The 21,430-nt window shown below is 31.4% G+C and overlaps 1 protein-coding gene across 1 annotated transcript in view; it reads left to right on the top strand.

Moving 5' to 3' along the window:
- Nucleotides 1-673: 673 nt before the first annotated feature.
- LOC148626984 (uncharacterized) overlaps nucleotides 674-21,430 on the top strand; it is a 36,967-nt gene continuing 16,210 nt past the window's right edge. The window contains exons 1-10 of the mRNA XM_088564851.1: nucleotides 674-973; nucleotides 6,169-6,304; nucleotides 6,789-6,981; nucleotides 7,488-7,637; nucleotides 8,720-8,807; nucleotides 9,898-10,022; nucleotides 12,068-12,126; nucleotides 12,423-12,495; nucleotides 14,099-14,183; nucleotides 18,167-18,242. Coding sequence (XP_088420977.1) covers nucleotides 701-973; nucleotides 6,169-6,304; nucleotides 6,789-6,981; nucleotides 7,488-7,637; nucleotides 8,720-8,807; nucleotides 9,898-10,022; nucleotides 12,068-12,126; nucleotides 12,423-12,495; nucleotides 14,099-14,183; nucleotides 18,167-18,242 — 1,258 coding nt within the window. The 5' untranslated portion in view covers nucleotides 674-700. The remainder of the gene's footprint in view (nucleotides 974-6,168; nucleotides 6,305-6,788; nucleotides 6,982-7,487; nucleotides 7,638-8,719; nucleotides 8,808-9,897; nucleotides 10,023-12,067; nucleotides 12,127-12,422; nucleotides 12,496-14,098; nucleotides 14,184-18,166; nucleotides 18,243-21,430) is intronic.

The following is a 21,430-nucleotide window of genomic DNA, read 5'->3' as shown; positions in this document are numbered from 1 at the left end:
TAAAGTCAGCCTCATATTAAAAGTGAAGGAAAAGGTCAGCATGTAGAGAAGCACAATTTGTTCCCATTGGAATGCCGACCATTTGTTGAAAAACGCGTCCAACACACTGGACAAATATGTTTTCGATTAAAAATTCCAGCATGTTGTAAACATCTTCTTCTGTATATTTGGAAGATGATTTGGAATTATTTCTCACGAAGTATGAGGAATCTCTACTTTGAACTATATATTTGTATTTAGGTGTACCATCATTTTTGGAAAAACAACAATGTATAATGTTTTTAAGTCAGACATTTAACTGAGTACGGGGAATAGAAGTATACAGTGTTGAGAAAATCATTGGTTTTAATGCTATTATATTCTGATAATGGTCTTGAACTGATTGACCCCAAAAGATCTTTCGAATTTTTCAGGATCCACATTGAATTAATACCACTACGGGAGTAACAAGTGTTGATGTGAGTATAGAATGTAAATGTTTTTATGTTTGCCTACAGGTATGTCTTTTATAAACTTGTACGATGTTTGTATGATTATATGTAGTTGGTATAAAAGCTCCTGAGATCTTATGTTATTTGTTATATGTACTCAATAACCCGACTTCAAATAAAATTATATTCCGTAATTTTTATTATTCCGTCTTTGTTTTGGTTTTACACACTTAGTTATTCGCTGCGAAACTACTTTGTTTACATAGGATATGGCCGAAAAAATAAATCTGGCAGGTTTAAACGCGTTAGGTCCATCAGAACTTCAAATGTTTAAAAATGTTCTGATGGAACTTGAAGACGATAAAGATGAAGATATGTACAGTCGCCCTGGTGCCCAGCTATCCGGAAAACAAACGTTCACTAGTCTTGATGGGAAAGTTGTCACCGGGTACCCAGTGCTTGTTGACTTTCGTCGACTTCTGCAACTATCTCCGAGTAATCTTGGAGCAGCATTCTCAGGAGACAGTTCTATCATTCCTGGAGTAAGTCAAACAAGAAGTTGCTATCCATGCTTTCCTAGACACAGGTGCATTAACCCCCGTACAACCATTTCATACTAAAACGAATATCTATTATGTACCTTATCTAAGGCCACATCAAGTTAATTTGTAGATTCGCATCCAACAGCAACTAAAACATGTGGTCAGTGGGAGGATTTTATGTTTTATTTTTCCAAGATTTGTAAAATTTAATAAATTAAAGTAGGGTAAGCTCTCTGTCAATTTGATATTCGAAGTAATTGTCGGAGCAGGAGATGACAAAATGTATTTGCAGGGAAGGTTCAACTTCTGTCAATTCATTCTTTATTTTGCCTACAAAAACAGTTGGGCTTTTGTTGTCATAGTCTATGGGGTCTTTCTTGTCAAAATTCACGCTGATGAATTCGTTAAAGAAATCCTGGAAATGTGTACTTTTGGTTATGTTTGTGCCATTCCAATGCTTCATTTCTTTAATTCCCCTTTTAATGGGACTAACAAAATGAAACCATCCTGAGATCTGCCGAAAAATGCCAGGATACTCTGTAAACATACACAATGTTACTTGATTTATGACTTGAAGTCTATAGTACATTGTATCGTGTATAAGTAGAGTCGTGACTGATACGGACATAAAAGAAATCCGGAAATATGAACCACTGTAAAAAAAAATAATAAAAAAAATTGGGGTGGGCTCTTTTGAATAGTGGCGGATGGGGATGATAATCTACAAAATGAATTTGATGTGGCCTAACAGAGGTAAAGGTTCTGTGTTGCATCCATATTGTAACCTTTTCACTGAGTTATGATTCTAAAAACAGTATTGGAACCATTTTAGCAATCCTGATCTGATTCCTCAATTATTTGAACCTGAAGTAGAATATGAAATTAACCTCTTTTCTCATGATAGGCCAACTTTTACATTTAATACTAATTAAATATTACTAACCGATTGAATTGGCGGCTTGGTGGTGTCAGGTTGATGACCCACCCCTAGTTTGTCCTTCTCAGATATCCTATCATTAACTCTATCTGGGTCATTTTGCCTAATCTGTCAATCAAGCCAACATTTTAACAGAATCTACTATGTTTTAATAAAACATAGCAAATAATCTTTTTTTTGTGGTCCTTGATTTAGTACGTTGTTAAAAAATACTACAATGTATTTACCATGTTTTTTTTTTCAAATGTATACACTTCTGCCCTTGAGCCAATGTGGAGGCAGTTCTATAAATGTACATGTAGGTTAATGTACATGTATGTCCATTTAAACTTCAGTCAATTCCCCCTTTGTATATATTTTAAGAAATGCAAGGAAAACAATATTGGCAATGCTAAGCCTTACATAATTCAAAGGAACTTTGCAGTCAGTTGCTACATAAAGAATTACAGGTGCCAGTAGGGAATTATAATTAAGTCGCTGATGCCAGTGATTTATGCGTATATCGTTCTTCATCTACATGTATTTTGATTAATTAAATCAAATATGCTTTTAGTTAAGTTAAATTTTCATGTTGAAATAAACAACTTGACAGAAAGTTAAAAAATAATATCATGAAGTTATGTTTTAATCATTTGACATTACTTTAATTTACATTTATGGATGAAATGATGTCTCTGATGTTTTCTTGTGGGTTAACAATTTTATTTTAATTACTGCTGGTGTGTGTCAATTTAAACAACCCATAAAACATCTTTTATTGACACTAAGTCAATTTTTAGCTCACCTGGTAAAAGGCAATGTGAGCTATTGCCATCAAGTTTTGCAAATGATCAACAACCATTTTCCATTATCGGACATAAAAATTGTCAACCTTTATAAATTACAGTCTGTGTGATTTTATTAGTACTAGTATATAAACATCCTGTCCACCTATGTATTGAAATAACACAAATTCCAATATTTATTTTTAAATAACTACAAAAAAAAGTTTTTTTAAAAAATTTAATCTCAATTGGAGCACGTAAAAGACTGGTACAAAGGTTATATTGCTGAAGTTTGATAAAATGACCAACATTGGCTTTCAAAATTTCCGGAACCTTAATCTCCACTAACATTAGGTTTAGCTAAATTCTGACATGATTAAAAGTTTTAGAATGATGAGATCTATGTCTGGTTAAATTTTCAATGAAATTCATTAAGACATGTTGCAGTTATTGCCCTTTTTTAATTTTTTTCTTACTTTTTTACTGAAAAAAAATTCTCCTCTGAAAGTAAGAATAGAACAGAGGGGTCAGAAGTTTTTTGCATATTTCTCGTAAAACGTTGGGTCTAGCCAAATCTTCCATTTGCTAAAATGATTCTTATTATAAGGCCTACAAAGTCTGCATTGAATCAAAGTTGTCCAATGACTCCTTGTTAGAGTAATTGCCCTTGAAAGGCAAAAAATGATGTTTTTGGCAGTTTTCAGCCAACACTTTGAAAACTATAATAGGTAGAAAGAAACTTTCAGTTGATGAATGAAATGATCCTTATAAGTCCTATCAAAGTCGTCTTGAGTCAAAATTGTCTGACAACTCCTTGTTAGAGTTATTGCCCTTCAAAAGCACAAATTTAACTAGGTAAGTGATTCAGACTGCGGGGAGCCTTTTCTTTTTAAATCATTTTTTGCCTATTTTTTAGATAATGAAAGCAGACTGATGATAAATTTTAATTGATTAAATGTTCACTATGTCAATATCTAATTTTTGGTGCAAACTTCAGAAAAATCTGTTGACCCTTCTTATGGCCCTTAAAAGTGTCATTTTTGACATTTTTATCAGTTTTTGTCTATTATTTTGGAAATGAAAGCAGATTGATGTAAATTGACAAAATTCTATATCTATTTTTGATGCAAATTTCAGAAAAATCTGTTGATACTTGGAATAATATCTCCATTTAGCTAGATCCTTTAATCTCAGTTTCTGCTATATAGATGATGTATTATCTTTAAACAATCCTAATTTTGGGATTTGATACATGGCATCAACCCCAAAGGATACTACAGACACTATGAAGTCAGCCTTATATCTTGACCTACACTTAGAATGGTAAAGGAAAATTATTGACCAAACTTTACGACAAACTTGATGACTTTTCATTCAGAATTGTCAACCTTCCTTTAATCTGTGGCAACATGCCTTCAGCACCTGCGTATGGATTGTTCATATTACAACTCATACAATATGCCAAAGCTTGCCAAAACTACGCAGACTTTTTGTATCACGCTAGAATTCTAACAAATAGGCTTCTGGTACAGGGTTATGTTGCTACAAGATTGAAGTCATCACTACAGAAATTTTATTGTCGTCATCATGAACTCATGGATCGTTCTGGTGTATCCACCTGCGCCATTAAAACTGATTTGTTCAACGTGTCATAGTTTTCCTTTCCTCTTTCGACTACCCCGGACTTGACTTTTTATGAGCAACTCGGCGGGTGTTTCTAGAAAAGCAGAGAACGCTTACCTTACCAGTTCACCTGGTCCATGCTCCCAGTTTTTAGTGGAGTCTGAGTTGCGCATTTGCTTTTTTTACTTTGTATGTATGATTTTAGTTACTTTATGTTCTTTGTTGTGAATGTCTGTTTTCCATGTCTGGGTTCTTTGTCCCTGGATTACATTCTCTTGATTACCACTATAACCTTGGTTTCCTTGATTACTCTTCCAGATAGTGTCATTTTAGCCTTTTTCCATGTTTTAGCCTTTTTCCATGTTTTTGCCTTTTTCCATGTTTTTGCCTTTTTCCATGTTTCAGCCTTTTATTAACAAACCAATAGTAGATTGATGAGTAATGTTAATTTAAAAAATACATTGTGTATATATGTAAAAGTGTGTAAAGATCTATGATTTGTGTAAATTTGGGGAAAATCTGTTGATTGCACTTTTTGATGCGTTTTTGCACTTTTTAGCATGTTATTCAGTTAACATAAGTAGAATGATGATTGATGTTTATATGTTCAAGGTAGTCAAGGATGTTAAAACCCCCCTTATTCAGTTAAATGTCAAGTATCAATCATGAAAAATATAATCTTCGCAAATTTTTGTCAGAGGTGTTTGACCATGTATTCAACTTTTAAAACTATTAATCCAGGTGAGAATTATTGCTTCTTGAATAATTTACATGTTCTCAATATTAAAGCATAACATGTCTCACATGTATTTATAGTTAAGAAACTGTCAAACATTTGAAGAATTTTGCAAACCTGTAAATGTTTATGAAAATAGTCCTTATACATATTATGACAAATAAGTTACATTTCTACATTGGTCAGATTGGCAGGTATTGATCAGGACTGAAAGTGTGAGACATCTTTAAGGATTCTCAATAACAATAACTCATAGTAATTTCTGATCATATATATTCAACTAAATGCCTCTGTCAACTAATACATGCACTCAAAGAGCAAGAATGAAAAAAAAGTGATAAAATGTAGTTAGAATTTCTGAAATAACATTTAAAAAGATCTATCAAAGAGCAAATTAAATTGAATACAAGTAGTTTCATTTAAAATACATGTACATGTACTTTTTTGTAGTTAGAGATTTTTCATTGTGTGTAGTTTTCAGTGATAAAGAACTTCTCTGTCTAAGAATCAGGCAAAATGTGTATAAGGTGTGGCACATGAAGAAAAAACTACAGAAACTTAGAATTGCATTATCCAATTATTTTTACCCTCCATGAAAACCATCAAAGTGTTTGTAAAGTTTTCCTTTTTAAGATATTCATTTGTCAAATTTGGTTGAAAATTTTACAATAGAATAAAGGCAGGAAAATTTTCCTGCCCTTTTTCCCTAAATAAGAAATAAAAAAAAATTTCTTCTTCAGAGATGCTTCAGGACAGTTTCAAAAAGCTTTTTGGTTGTTTTCTAGATGTATTGAATATATTTGAGGCTAAAAAGACAAAATTGAGAAAAATGATGTGCCACCCATTGCTTGTGTATAGTTAGAATGATACTTACCAATAACAGTATCTATTTGTGTGACAGATTTAACTACCTTCTGCAGGAGTACATTCTTGTCATGAGTACAGTAATTTTCCTAGGTCATGCTATTCCAAATCATGCCAAAGACTGAAATTGATGGTTAATTGTTTGACTCCACCAAGGTTGTAGCTTAAAATATATTAGATGAAGGACAGGTCAGACTTCAGATTTGCTTAGAGTTGAATTAGTACAATGTACATATCTTGTATAAATTAAATTAAATTCTTTGTATTTCAGATAAAAAATAAAGACTTGTTACATGCAGTTGTTGGGTTGTATGATGTTTCTTTGTCAGAGATGACACCAGATGTTCTATATTCTACTGTGTGTGAAAAGTGGGCTCGAACTATTGTTGTTGTCAGAGATATGAAAGGTATATATGGAAACATATATTACTATCAAGCAAAACTTTGATTTCTCCACTCTTCACAGTGGCATCACTCATGTCCTACACTGTGACTCCATCAAAGTAAAAACCAGGATAAAATTGCTCCATTTTAATAGTTCTCAATTTTTTTTGCTTTACTGAAATGTGATCAAACTGCTAAAATCATTAAATTTAATGGTATAAAAGGATGAGTAAGGTGCTACATGTATTGTACTTGTTTTCGTCTGTATGACTATTACAAGTGGTTTTACAAGGGACATTGCCTGATTCATTTTTCTTCAACTGCTTACTTTGGTTAGTATTCTTACTCTATTCATGTCCAAGATCTATACATTTTACCAGGTATATAGTGTTAATGATTGACACTGTTCATATTTCTCTTGAGTCAGTTATATTGAGGGGTTTCATAGGGGAAGGTCCTGACTTCTTCCAATCCTATGTTTTCATTGTTATAAACTGGTCTTTATAGACACCATAAGTAATTTAGAGGAACATAAAGACTCAAAAAAGAAAGGCAAAGAAGATGAAACAGAAGAAAACAGTACAGTAGATGACAAAGATAAATATGAAGAGGAAGATTCACCTCCTAGCAAGTTTGCTAGTGTGTATAGTGACACAGAGTCTGAGGAAGAGGATGAGGAGGAAGGAGATGATGATGAGCAGTAAGTTCTACTGTAAACATATTAATTTTTGTGGTGTACTAATTTTCGCTCTTTTTGCTGTGGACAGAAAACTGTGAAAAATAGTACCTGCAAAATTGATTTTTAATATTATATAATGCTAATCATTTTTTTTTAAATTGTGAAAATTGATACCCATGAAAATAATCACTTGACAGAATCGTCAAAAATTAGGAATCACAAAAATTAATATGTTTAGAGTATATAAATAATTTTTTTTCCCTATGGATTTTGCAGATATTTGCTAAGTTTTACCAGACCTTTCATGGAACAGGAATGGATATGATAAAACATAACACTTACAACTTCATTGTTAAGGCCACATCATCTAATAAGCCATATCATTACGTAGTGATTTCATGTTGGCTGAGTTAATGGTCTTCAATCAATATGACAAGCCTTGGGTCTATAATAGTAAAATTACTGCACAAAATATTATTTATATTTTGATATGCATGCCCATTACTACAGTTTTTTTGTATTTATAGGGAAGAAGATTTTTCTCTGGGTATAAACTCTTTCATTAAGTGTGCAGTTAGTAGAAGAAAACAAAGAAAAGCCAAAGAGAAAGTAGAAGAAGCAGATGTTGGTATAGAAAACAGAATCATAGGATGTGCTACTTATGAAAAGAAATACATGTAAGAACACAGCCAAATTATGTATAAATTTTATTATATCCCCAGTTGAAAAGCTGGCGTCAATTTCACAAAAAGTCGTAAGTGTAAAGTTGATCGTAAGTACTAATGTCACAACCTAAAATACCATTGTGATGTCATAATTTACAATCAATTTCACACTTACGACTTTTTGTGAAATCGACGCCTGCTTTTCAACTGGGGATATAATAAAATTTATAGTGATCATGCTGTCTGTCCTTCTGTTCATCTCCAGTTCTAATTTGAAACTCCTCTAATTTAAAAAAGGAATAAATCATTAAGAATGGTTGTAATATTATTGTCATAATTATTTCACCATATTCTCAGGGAAAATTTTTAAGTAGAAATGAAAACATCTGTATGGAGAGTTTTTCAATATTATCAATTCTCAAATCTTCACATCTTTTACTTATATTAAGTTTATGGCTTCGTGTTTTAAAAAAAGTATAAAGTAAGTGTAGGCTGTCTACTTCTTCAATTTTAAGGTTTATAACTCTTATGAAGGGTCATAGGATTGTTTTATCATTTCAAAGGCCATAACTTGTATAAAATTATATGGTTTCTATTTTCTTAGTTTATATTATTACATGTTGATAATGTTATTATAGAGTTAAGATGGGCTTGTATGTCAGCTAGTCAAAGGTGGAATTAATTGCTTCTGTTAAACTTTTGAAAGGTTAACAAAATTATTTTTATTTATAGAAAAATCAAATTTGCTTTCAACTAAATACCGGTAGTTAAGGGTAATAGCAAAATTACCAAAATGATAAAAGCAGTAGTCAAAAGGCATAGTCTAAAAGGAAAGTCCATTTAACAAATGGCAATAACAGGGCACATTTGGAAAGTTGGAAAACTGCTGCAATGGTCCCGACTTGGTACAGGCTTTTCAGAATGAAAGGTGGGTTAAACCAGGTTTTATAGCACACCAAACCTCCTGCTTCCATTATTTCAGTATATTTCAACACAAATGGACAGCATCAAATTGCCACTAGTCAACTTAATAGTATTATCTTACAAATGGTTTTGTTTTTTAACTCAGAATATATTCAGGATATTTTTTTCAGAAGACACAAAGAAAGAGTTGTACATTTAACACTAATTACAGTGAGAAAACGGTTTAGGAAGTATGGTATTGGTAAATATCTACTCCAGGTAATTTGTCTTCTCTTTTACCATACCTTATACATGTAGATCTAAATCAGTCTATACTACATCTAATTGTTCTGAAAATAACACAATATTCTTAATTTATCATAAACAAACTATGGAAAACTGCTATAGAATTCTTTAGTTTTGATGTTTCACCTTCACTTGACAAAACCCCAGAATACATGCAAGATAAATTATGTCTCTGAATTTATTTGTGCTTTAAAAAGTTTCAAATATTTCCTTAAATTTTGTCTGTATTGCATCGGAAATAGATATATCTATGTTTTAATTCATAAGTTTTGTTGATTAATGTAACAGAAATGGTTCAAGAAAGACAACTTAGTTGAGTAAGGCATAAAATGAAAATAGGTTTAACAATTTGATATGATTTACTTCCCTTGCATTATATTTTTATCAGAGCTGTTTATATTGGTATTTTTATAGGCATCAAGGTATCAAACTCTAAATTCAATATTATGTGTGTCACTATAAATTCAGAAAAATTGCGTGCTTTAAAATTCTTATTGTATTTCATCACTTTTGATAATTTGATAATATTAAATATTTTTATAGTGGATTCCACTTTATTTCATACCTGTTAATTGCATAGAAACTCAAATAACAAAAACATTTCCCATCTTATCCATGTAAAAAATTGCTCTCATTTGCATAAAATAAAACCAAAAATTAGAAATTCCTCTTCATTGCATCCATATTTTTCAAACTTTACTAAAAAATGTACCTAAATGGGTAAAACAACAATACAATGTTAGTGTAATACTTCAGTTTTCAAAGAACTTTGTTTTCACAATATTTTTTTACTTATGACTAAACACTATGGCAGAAATTTAATTAGACATGATAAAAGAATACATCACACTTAACTATTGATAATAATAGGTATTTTCCCATAAAATGGGTTAATTGCATATTTTTTTCTGACAAATAGGCTACGTGATTCACATGAATTACAAATTTATACATGTATTGTTTTTATACCGGTCTATGATAAAGCTTGACTATTATTGTTCCTGGATGATAAACACCGAGTTAGAAAATCCTCGACAAATTTAATCTCTGAAATCTATTTCAGCAAGTTATAGAGCCTGCCATAGTTGGTCAGTATGATGCAATAGTAGTACATGCTGATAATGCTGCTGTAGAGTTCTTCCAGAAATATGGCTTCTCTGATGATGTAGTATTAAATAGTAGATGGAGGTTTGTATTTGCTCTGTTACTAGGTACACCCTTAATTTTGCAAAATGTATAAAGTGATTACAATGTCTGTCCATCCATTCACAACTTTACTATCGTACAGTTTTTTCTCCAACTACTTATCATATATATATAGCCACTTCATATTTCAACAAATATAGGGAGGCTTTATTGTGGATTTGATTTCAGACTGAAGTAACATCAACTCAGGTGAAACTTTTAACAAATCACAGTATCAAATCATTAACAAATTGTAATTTTAATGTGATTTGAATGTGATCAAATTGCCATGCAATGAGCCAACAAATCTCAGTTACCAAATTGCCATGCAATGAGCCAACAAATCTCAGTTACCAAATTGCCATGCAATGAGCCAACAAATCTCAGTTATCAAATTGCCATGCAATGAGCCAACAAATCTCAGTTATCAAATTGCCATGCAATGAGCCAACAAATCTCAGTTATCAAATTGCCATGCAATGAGCCAACAAATCTCAGTTATCAAATTGCCATGCAATGAGCCAACAAATCTCAGTTATCAAATTGCAATAAAATCAAAAGCAAATCAAATTTTCAGTTGTTTTAATGGCAGCCAAGTTACAAGCAAATCATAAACAAATCATAACCAACTCAAAAATATAAATTGCTTACAAATAAAAAAAACAAATTCCAACCAAATTGATCTAATAAATTTCAATGAAATGTTTTTTTTATGAGTTATTGCCCTTTATTTCTAAGCCTCTGTATAAAAATTTCTCAGAATAAAATAATTCATATAATGTGAAAAGTATTTAGATATATAACTTTACTTCTAGTAAGAAATGTTATCTTGTTAAAACCATTTATGGCTTTGTTCCTTTCTGATACATGTACCATAATTTGCTACATGCATATTTACATTTGCCAGTTTAAATTAATACACATGTAGGTCATTTGCAGCTACTTTTCTGTAATTGTGGTTCACACAAATCCTCTTTAGAAGAATTTGTTATATACTAGATGTTCTTACAAACATTGCTGTTAATTCTTCTAGTGTAAAATTAAATTTGAATTACTAATCTTGAAAAAAAGTTCCACAGCTTCATCCATGAATGACCTGTCTGAATTTTTGAATTTTTAGAACTTCCTGTAATTGTTCAAATCAATAGTTTAAAAAAACTGTTAAAAAATTAATACACCAAGCAACTAAGTTCAACAAAATGCAAGCGAATCAAATTTGAAAATATCAGAATTAAACAAATTGTTTTATATTTAATCGAAGAAACAACAGAATAAATTACAAATTGAAATGATCAAAAACTTGTCAACTTTTGATTCCTTAAAAATTTGTTAAATTAATTGCAATGGAATTGCTCAACCAAATCATACATTCTTGTGAAAAAATTTGACTTGGGAACTTTCTGTTTGAAAACATTTTTTTTATATTTTGATGTAATTACTGGGGAAGGGGTAGTCCTGTAGTGAGATACACTCCCTTATTACTGGGGAAGGGGGGGGGGAGTCCTGTAGTGAGATACACTCACAGTTTTTTTTTTAAAGTTTATTATGTTTTTATTTTTTTTCATACAAGATGAAAACATATATAATTTTTCAGCATATGTAGGTTTTAGTCACATATGTCACAGATAAAACAAAGGTTTTAATGAATACAACTTTAAACTGGAAGCATCAACTTTATTATTCCAATACTAGATATATGTATTGTACTCCCCTGCTCAAACCATGTACAGTTATGTTGATGTCTGTTCAACTGTTCTTCCATCCATTCATCTGTTACACTTTTGTGCCCCTCGTAACTTCTGATGGAATTAATGAAACTTTTTTTGGAATGATTTTAAGGTAATGCAATTATGTATCTGCTATTTAAATGAATTTTCAGTTTCCATCAGCTTATCATGCAATATACATTAACAAAGAAAGATGGAATGGGGTTCTTCTTTTATTCCTGGAACTACTGGTAAACCCCTGAGTGAATGTTAATGGAATTTTCAGAGATTGATTATTCATTGTGTTCCTGCTATGTTGATATGATTTTTATCTCATTGTAGTGATTTAGCAGAGCAGTTCACAAATTGTACATTAATGTGCTATTTACCAGGTTTCTCAGGTAATATATTTTTTAATGAAATGTCTACTCATTGAAATGTACAACTTGACATTTACAATTACATGTTAGTAAAAGAGAAGTATATAAAACTATGATCCTTTTCAATCTTTAGCATTAATAATGTATGTCTTCATTCAGTTGATTTAGCTCATTCATCTTTAAGACATTATTGTTCTTTTGGATTCTTAATTTCTTGGTTTGAGACAACTCATGAAAATCATAAAAAATGGTAAGTCATGAATTATTATAAAACCAGTTGTTGTGTGACTAATTCTGTTTTCCATTTTATTTTTTAGGGCATTCACTGTTGAAGACAATCAAAATTCCAGAATTTGAAGTATTTGAATTAGAACAAGAATTTAATAAATGGTAAGATAATTTTATGATTTTCCAAATACTGGCTTTACAAGTTGTGCTATTATTCCCTCAGATGCTGTCATCTCAGGAAGTCATAATTGGAAACCATTCACTGTGAAATTGTTGACCAGAATGTTGATAACTGTGCACAGCAATGTATCCACTAGATAGTGTTAATTTTAACTTCTGGTTTAAGAATTGGAGCAACCAATTTGATGATAATTATTATTTGTGCTTTTTATTGACTAACCAGTTTAGTATATCATTTTGTCTTATGGAGTTCAGCATATTGGATGGGTTAATGTGCCTTTATTAACTAAGCAGTACTATATTGGTATACTTTACATTTTTTATTGTATTAAGCTTTTATTATGAACTAACGAGCACCCCCAGTTTGTTCCTCCCTCCCCAGTTTCTATCCCAAATTTTCTGAAACTAGTGCATGGAATTTGATGAAACTTGCACTCATGACTTTATAGCTGATCTGATCCGTAGGAAAGAATATAGTTTAGCTAGATCCTTTTATCTAAGTTTTGGCTATATAGATGATGTATTATCGTTAAACAATCCTAGTTTCGGGGATTTGATACGTTGCATCTACCCCAAAGAACTTGAGATAAAGGGTACTACAGACACTGAAATCAGCCTCATATCTTGAGATAGATGGTAAAGGAAAAAGTATTGACCAAACTTTATGACAAACTTGATGACTTTTCATTTGGAATTGTCAACTTTCCTTTCATTTGTGGCAACATCCCTTTAGCACCTGCATATAGAGTTTCAAATCACAACTCAAACATTATGCTGGAGCTTGCCGTAAGTACTACTCAGACTTTTTGTATTATGCTAGACTTCTTACAATTAGGCTTCTGGAACAGGGTTATGTTGCTTCAAGATTGAAGTAAAAACTACAGAAGTTTTATGGTCATCATCATGAACTGGTGGATAGTTACAGTGTATCATACGCCATGAAAATTGATTTGAAATAAATATGGATAATGTCATTTATTGACCAAAGATGACTATTTTCTAATTTGCAACATATCTGAAACTGTTGAATGGAATAGTTTGACAAAACTTAAACCATGAGAACCAATTTGTTCACCTTACCATAGTTTACTTTTCCTTTTGGACATGAATTTTATGAGCACTTTAGCTGGTTTTTTCTAGGAAAGCAGAGACTGCTTGCCCTACTGGTGTACCTGGTCCATGATCTTGTTTTTAATGGATTCCAGGTTGTTCACTTAAATTCTTTATATGTATGTTGTATTTTTGTTATTTTTTGCTTATATATGCATGTGTCTATTTTCCTTGTCTAGTTGTTATCCTTGGATTACTGTTTGATTCTTGGTTCCCTTGATTTTTTTTCACTTATTGTTTGTCAGATGATGCAATAAGAGTTGACATCCTATTTAACCTCTGAATTAATTGGGGTTTTCCAATAACGTTTTTGGGAAGGGGAGTGGGAGGTATCAACTTATTTTTTATACTCATATTTCCAATTTTATTGTGTGGTGTATTATGCTTTGTTTTCTCAGAATGTTTACTTGGTGGTTCCTTTTGTCTTCCTTGTTTGAGAGGTCAGTAACCTTAACATGTATTGTTATTTTCTCAGGAAATCAAAAAGTACAGAAATGTACCAGAGTCAAGTTTCTATAGTGATGAGAATGAAACATGAAATCATACAGCTCAAGGCATTAGTAAGTCTTTAATGGACATTATGTTGGTTGGAATGATGGGGAAACAGATTTATGTGACAAAAAGCAAAAACATTAAATAACTTGATAATATTGGGAGATACAAACAAAATGAATGTCTTTCTCCTGTTTTGGTTCTTACACAAATCCTTACACAAGTTATTGCTCTTGAATAATGTGATGACTGTAATTGATATTGGCTTGATCTTAAATTAATTTAGAATTTTAATACAAAGCAAAACATCTTTTATAGAAGACCATTTGTTTATATTGTATAATGACCTATGACCTTATATAAGAGATACACCTCCTGAAACGTGTAACATTCCCAATCCCATGCACACGAAGCGCACGAAACAGGATCCCACGAAACATGCACACAAAGAACACAATACACGAAAGTCACACGAAACACATTGCACGAAGCATGATAAAGGAATGATCATGTCCACCGAAAGTATTCATCTATTTCGAAATCTAACTTGCAAAACAAAACTAATAATAATTTATGATATGCAGTGTACGTGTTCGTCGTATTTTGTTGATTGCTAACATTTTACATGTAATTTTACATTAATGTGTATTATGCTTTAATAAACACATTTGATATACACAATTTTTAATTGTCTTTAAATGTTTTAGTATAAAATCACGTTCATTTTCGTTATACATCATACATTGTGAAAGCATTGCCATTCAGGTCTGGGAGTATGAAAATGTAGAAAGTTCTTAAAATTGAAGAAAAATTCTTAAAAAATTTAGTTGATAAAGTCTTTTTACCATTAAATCATATTGCTTTGAATATGAAATAAATAAAACTATTTTTATGTGTAAAATGTCCATATATGTTGAATTTGGTTCATTGCAGTAAAAGCACTCTATTTTGAAATAATTTAGCTATTTTTAACTAATGCAATACTATCTTATTTGTCTAAAAAAAAGAAAATATTGCATTGTTGATATGAAAAAATGTCCATTTTACACATGGTACATTGTGAAAACATTTTCACTGGTCTTTGAGTATGAAAATATTGAAATTTCATAAAATTTTGGTAAAATATACTCAATTTTTAGCTCACATGGCCGAAGGCCAGGTGAGCTATTGCCGTCACTTGGTTTCTGCCGTCGTCTGTTGTCGTCGTTAACAATTTTTCAAAACTCTTCTCCTCTGAAACTACTTGACCAGTTGGAACAAACTTGGTATGAATGTTCCTTGGGGTATCATGCATAGAACTGGTATGGTGATATTTGATACATTGAAAAGCATGGCTGCCATTACTAAAAATAGAACATAGGGGTCAGACAATAGTTTTTTGCATATATCTCCAAAATGGTTAGATTAAGTCCAATCCTGAGTAGATAAAAGTGTTCAGCATGATGAGACCTATCTGTGGTCAGATTTTCATTTTAATCTGTTCAGCCACGTTGGAGTTATTGCCCTTTTTAGACGTTATTTTGCTATTTTTAATGTTATTTCTTTCAAAAATCTTCTCCTTTGACAGTACTTGACCAATTGGAACCAAAATTGGCATAAATGTTCCTTGGGGTATCATGCATAGAACTGGTATGGGGATTTTTGATACGTTGAAAAGCATAGCTGCCATTACTAAAAATAGAACATAGGAATCAGACAATATTTTTTTCAATATATATCCAAAACGGTTAGGTTTAGCCCATTTTGAAAGGGGTAAAAGTGTTTAGCATGATGAGATCAATCTGTGGTCAGATTTTCATTTTTATATATTAAGCCATGTTGGAATTATTGCCCTTTTTCAAAGTTTTTTGCTATTTTAAATGTTATTTCTTTCAAAAATCTTCTCCTGTTTTACCAATTGAAACAAAACTTGGTATAAGTGTTTCTTGGGGTATCCTGCATAGAATTGAAGTGGGGTTTTTTGATTCGTCAAAAAACATGGCCACTGTTACTGAAAATAGAACATAGGGCTCAGACAGTAGTTTTTCGCATATATCTCCAAAACTGTTAGGTTTAGCCAAATTCTTTTGATAGCTGAAATGATCCTTATTTTTAGGACTACAAAAGTTTTCTGGCATAAAATTTGTCAGATGCCTTCTTATAAGTTATTGTCCTTGACAGGGGAAAATGACAAAAAACACTCTATTTTGAACTAATTTAGCTATTTTAAGTAATGCAATACTATCTTATTTGTCTAAAAAAAAGAAAATATTGCATTGTTGATATGAAAAATGTCCATTTTTATTGTACATGGTACAATGTGAAAAGTTTTCACTTGACTGGGAGTATGAAAATATTGAAATTTCATAAAATTGGGATAATATATACTCAATTTTTTTTATAATAAAGTTATTTTGACTGTGGCGATACCATCTTATTGCTCTAAATATGAAAAGAAAGTAATTTTAATGTGAAAAATGTCCATATTTATTGTATATGGATCATTGGAAACACATTTTCTTTGTTCCAGGAGAATCAAAATACCAAAATTTCATAAAGTATTGGTGAAAAGTACTCTATTTTGAAATAATATGGCTATTTTAAATAATGTGATGCAATTTTTTTAGTTTAAAAAAGAGAATATTGCATTGTTGATAAGAAAAATGTCCATTTTATTATGCATGGTATATTGCAAAAGCATTTTCACCGGTCTGAGAGTATGAAAATATTGAAATTTTATAAATTGGGGTAAAATATACTCAATTTTTATTCTCAAATGACAAACAAAAAGCTATAATTCAGGAAACTTCAACCCGACCATTTTGGAAGGCCCTTCAAATTTTGGCAGTATTTCATTATCAGCATAATATATGTACAACTGATGTACCAAAATTTGAAACCAATTATCTCCTACATGTATTGATTCCTGATTATTTTTTCAATGCAAAAGGAACAGTGATTTTGGCATAGAAAATAAAATTACAATGGTATTCCATAAAATTGATCTACCATTGGAGCTATTTTTACAAACCAAAGGAAAAAACATTGAATGATACATGAAGAACAAAGCACTTAGTGCGCACATGAAAGACACACACACACACAAATCCCATGCTGCATGTTACACAATCCCACAAAACACGCACATGAAGCATGCTTAAATGGGAATATTACATGTTTCAGGAGGTGTATAGTCCCTGATATTGTTTAATGTCCTTATGACCCTTTTAAAAAAGGGGTAAAAAGCAACTATGGCTTTTTTGCTCATATTTTTTAAAAACTGAAATGGATGGTGGGAAAGTATCCACTAGTTGATGCTTCCATGATAAGCGGTCCTTTTGTTAACATCTTAATTTTTGTAGTTCCTTTTTTTTACAGATTTTAACAAGCAAATATATGACACTTTGTACAAAAAGACTTCAATTTCATAGTTTCAAAACAATGAATGATTCATAGTATAATTTTTTTTCTACTTGTACTATTTTTCACACTTAAATGTATACCACAAAAAATACTGAGGTTACAATTTTTCTTCAGTGTTCTGTTTAGTGTGGTACAATACTCTGCTGTATTTTTAAAATCTTAAATTTTTTAGAAAGGTCATTCCAACTTTCCATCGACGAAATGATTGTTTTGGTAAGGCATATGAGAGTCGTCATTGGGTCAAAGTTAAATGAGGACTCATTGCCCTTGAAAGACAAAAAAATGCCCATTCACAGTTATTAGCCAATATCTTGAAAACCATAATAAAGCTAACAGTTGTTGATATTTTTTTTTTGAAGAATGACTCCTTGTCAGAATTATTGCCCTTCAAAGGTGAAAAATAATGTTTTATGCAGTTTTTTTGTCAACTTCCTAAAAGCCATAATAGAAAGTCGGAAAATTTTAATCGATCTGACTTACCAGTGGTTTCATTTGCTGGAAGATGTAGAATGATTCTTTTTTGGAGTTATTGCCGTTGAAAAGCGAATTATGAACCAAATGAGCGATTCAGGCTCCTGAGAGTCTCAGTCTTGCTTTATTTTCCTTAATTAAAATAAATCAATATTTTAAGAAATGAATCTTTATTTAGGTAGATAAACAACAAAGGTTGATAGAGACATTACTGAAGGATAATGACAGAGTGAAAAAAGAAAGAGCAATGATGGGTGAGTAATATACTAACCACATCCTAATACGTAACTTGTAGGGATTTAAAGTAATAAGACGAGGATGAATTATGTAATGACTTTAATCAAAATAAAAAAGTTGGCAGTGATTGGTAAGTTTAATAGACTTCAGTAGTGAAAGTATAGAATAAACATGTAATTTGTTTAAGTTTAGAAGGACCCCTTAGGAGCCTCATTATAGAGTGAAGAAATAAATAGGATTAGTAGTAATGATTTACAGGTTTCTCAATGAGAATTAAAAATATACCATGGTTGGTTGCAATCATTGGAACTCAAAGCTGAAAGATAAAAAGTATCAACACATTCTCTGTTCAATGTATATAAGTTGTCTATCTAGTACTAGTAGAGATGTGCATTGTATTCGCTTTTAAAGTGCATGGAAAGAGTTGGTGCCGGAAGTGCTTCAGAATGAAAAAAAGGAAAAACTATATATACTTCGGTGCTACATTTTTATTTGGATATGTACAAAATACATATTGGGTATTAATAAACAACATGTTTGTCATTGCTGAAAAAGAATATAGCTATAGGTTCCAAACAACAAGTCCTACTGAATTGCTGTCATTGGGTGTCAGTGAATTATATAAAAAAAGTCTCGTACACTGCTTTATTTCTGATTTCTAGTTCGTATTAAGAAATATTCTGTTTCTGACAAACATATTATATATGATAGATTTTCATACTGTCAACAAATTGGTCTTCTGTATCTTGTAGCTTATATTTTCATCTTCCCTGCAAAGTTCAAGACTTATTTTGAAGTTGGTGACTTCTTTGTTCAACCTGCATTTTAATTGTATTTAGTTTCTTTTCTTTACTGTTCATATCTTGTTTCAGCTACTGATTTGACTAAACTTGTTTTAACCCTCCATTTCTGTCATTTTTTCCCCTAGATATTTCCATTTGTCATACAAATGTTTCTTTTTGACAATTCCTTTTGACTATTATCTAGAGTTTATCAGTTCAGCAATTTTGTTGTCATTCTACAAAATGACCTCCATCTGTCTTTGAAGTTCTTCTTTGACAAGATTTGTATAGCATTTAAAGTTTAATTAGAATTTTAGTGTTTATGCTCCTAACATAAGTAAATGGACCAGTATGAAACTGTAACCCTAGGTTCTATATCAGAAGAGAAAGACTTTGATAAATTTCAGGGATTTATTTGGCCCTAATTGATTAGAAATTAAGGTTCAAGCAAATACTAGTATTTAAAAACTTAAATTTTTACTGTTTTACTGATATTTTTCATGGCCAGTGTTGAAAGTCTGAATGTATGTATCTTATTGTATGTTATTGCAAATCATTTTCTGTAAAAGGCATTGAGCATGGAATGAAAGAGACCAAAAGGTGGGGGTGGGGGGGGTGGGGGGGGGTGAAAATGTGTATTTTTTTTATTATATAAGAATTTACAATTTTAGATGTAGAAAGTTGAAAGGTAAATTTTAAATGTACATGTCCTGTAATCATTTTTACTCTGTGTCTTCGACTTACTATGTGTTAAATATGCAGTCAGAATCAAAGTTGTGTCAAACTCAGATATTGGGCCCCTATTTGTTCACAGTATCATATTTAGACAAACCAAGCTGTATCCTTAGCATTTGATAATTGATAATTCAGTACACTTGAATAATGTAGATTTTTCCTTTTTCAAAAATAGCGCACAAGTTATGAGCAACTCGGTAAAAATAGTGGCACAAGTTATGAGCAACTCGGCGGGTGTTTCTAGAAAAGCAGAGAACGCTTACCCTACCGGTGCACCTGGTCCATGCTCCCAGTTTTTAGTGGAGTCCGAGTTGCTCATTTACTTTTGTTACTTTGTATGTATGATTTTAGTTACTTTATGTTCTTTGTTGTGAATGTCTGTTTTCCATGTCTGGTCTTTGTCCCTGGATTACATTCTTTTGATTACCGCTATAACCTTGGTTCCTTTGATTACTCTTTCATTATATATGTCAATATTTGATGCAAATACAAATTACCTTGATTGTAAAGAAAGGCAAATGAGTTCGTCAAAAAACTGAATTGAACAATTTGAATTAAATATTTTGACAAGTTCTTGACAACTTAAGATGTAGATTTAAATACTAATTGTATATAAACGTATTTTCCTGTTTGAAGACCTTGATTACAACAAGTAAACGACATAGTGTTTCCTCATAACCAAGTACCAGCTTGTTTTTATACCAAACTGCTGTAGAAAGTTAAATTTAAATGTTGATAATTTGTTTGTGGCACAAGTTATAAGCATTAAAGAACTTTTTTCACTGGTGTTTTGCACAGATAACATAAAATGTTCTTCTTCAGACATGAAATACCCATGATATGTCGCGTGTGAGCACATATTAATTAAACGAGAGCGAGTGTGAGGTCTAATTTCAGTTAGATTGGTATTTCTTTAAGCAAGTTGAGTATATTATAATACTGTATATCCCAACGTCCAGTTATTTATATATTCTTAATATTCATATATTTGAAAACACTATGTCAAAGAACTGAACACTGCGCCATTTCGATGGACGAATTTAGCTTGATTTCGTTCATTAATATTCTACTTTATGCACGTTTCAAGTCTATAGAATAATCTTACTTAAAACGCTAAGCTGACATATCCACTATTTTTTTTCCAGTCTTATATCAGTACGTTATGAAGCCTGATGTTTGTTGGACCCCCAACAACAGTTCAATTGGTGTTGTTATTATTCCATAGGAAAATTAGTAATTACGATATCAATCAGAGTTACAACCATCCATGCATGTTTTCGCTTTCTATTTTCTCAGTATCGGACATCTTTTTTCAAATAGATGTTTCTCAGACTCATTGAAAATAATGATAACCAAAAGACGGCTGAGTAACTTCAGCCACATTTATGTATCAACAGAGAAATTGATAGGATATGATCTTACTGGCATTCCCCTTCCATTTTTGGACTGTGGTAAAGGTGTTTGTCACCAGTGTCATATGTGTTGTTTCTTTGGTGTTGGCATAGTTTTTTGGATGTAAATATGTCCTACAAACATCAAAATTTACAATTATCAGTAGTTTTTGTTGAAAGACGTATAATTTTGGCACTATTATGAGGTCATTATAATTAGCATATATCAGAAAACATTCTTTTTCCTTATATATATATAAAAGGGTCTGAAAAATTCCCTACGATGTTTGAACTGTC

The sequence above is a fragment of the Perna viridis genome, chromosome 1, assembly GCF_037379345.1.
Source record: "Perna viridis isolate PV_CMFRI_1.1 ecotype Kerala chromosome 1, ASM3737934v1, whole genome shotgun sequence".
Lineage (NCBI taxonomy): Eukaryota > Metazoa > Mollusca > Bivalvia > Mytilida > Mytilidae > Perna > Perna viridis.
Note: the sequence above shows the minus strand (reverse complement) of the source record. Positions and strands in the feature narration are given on the sequence as shown.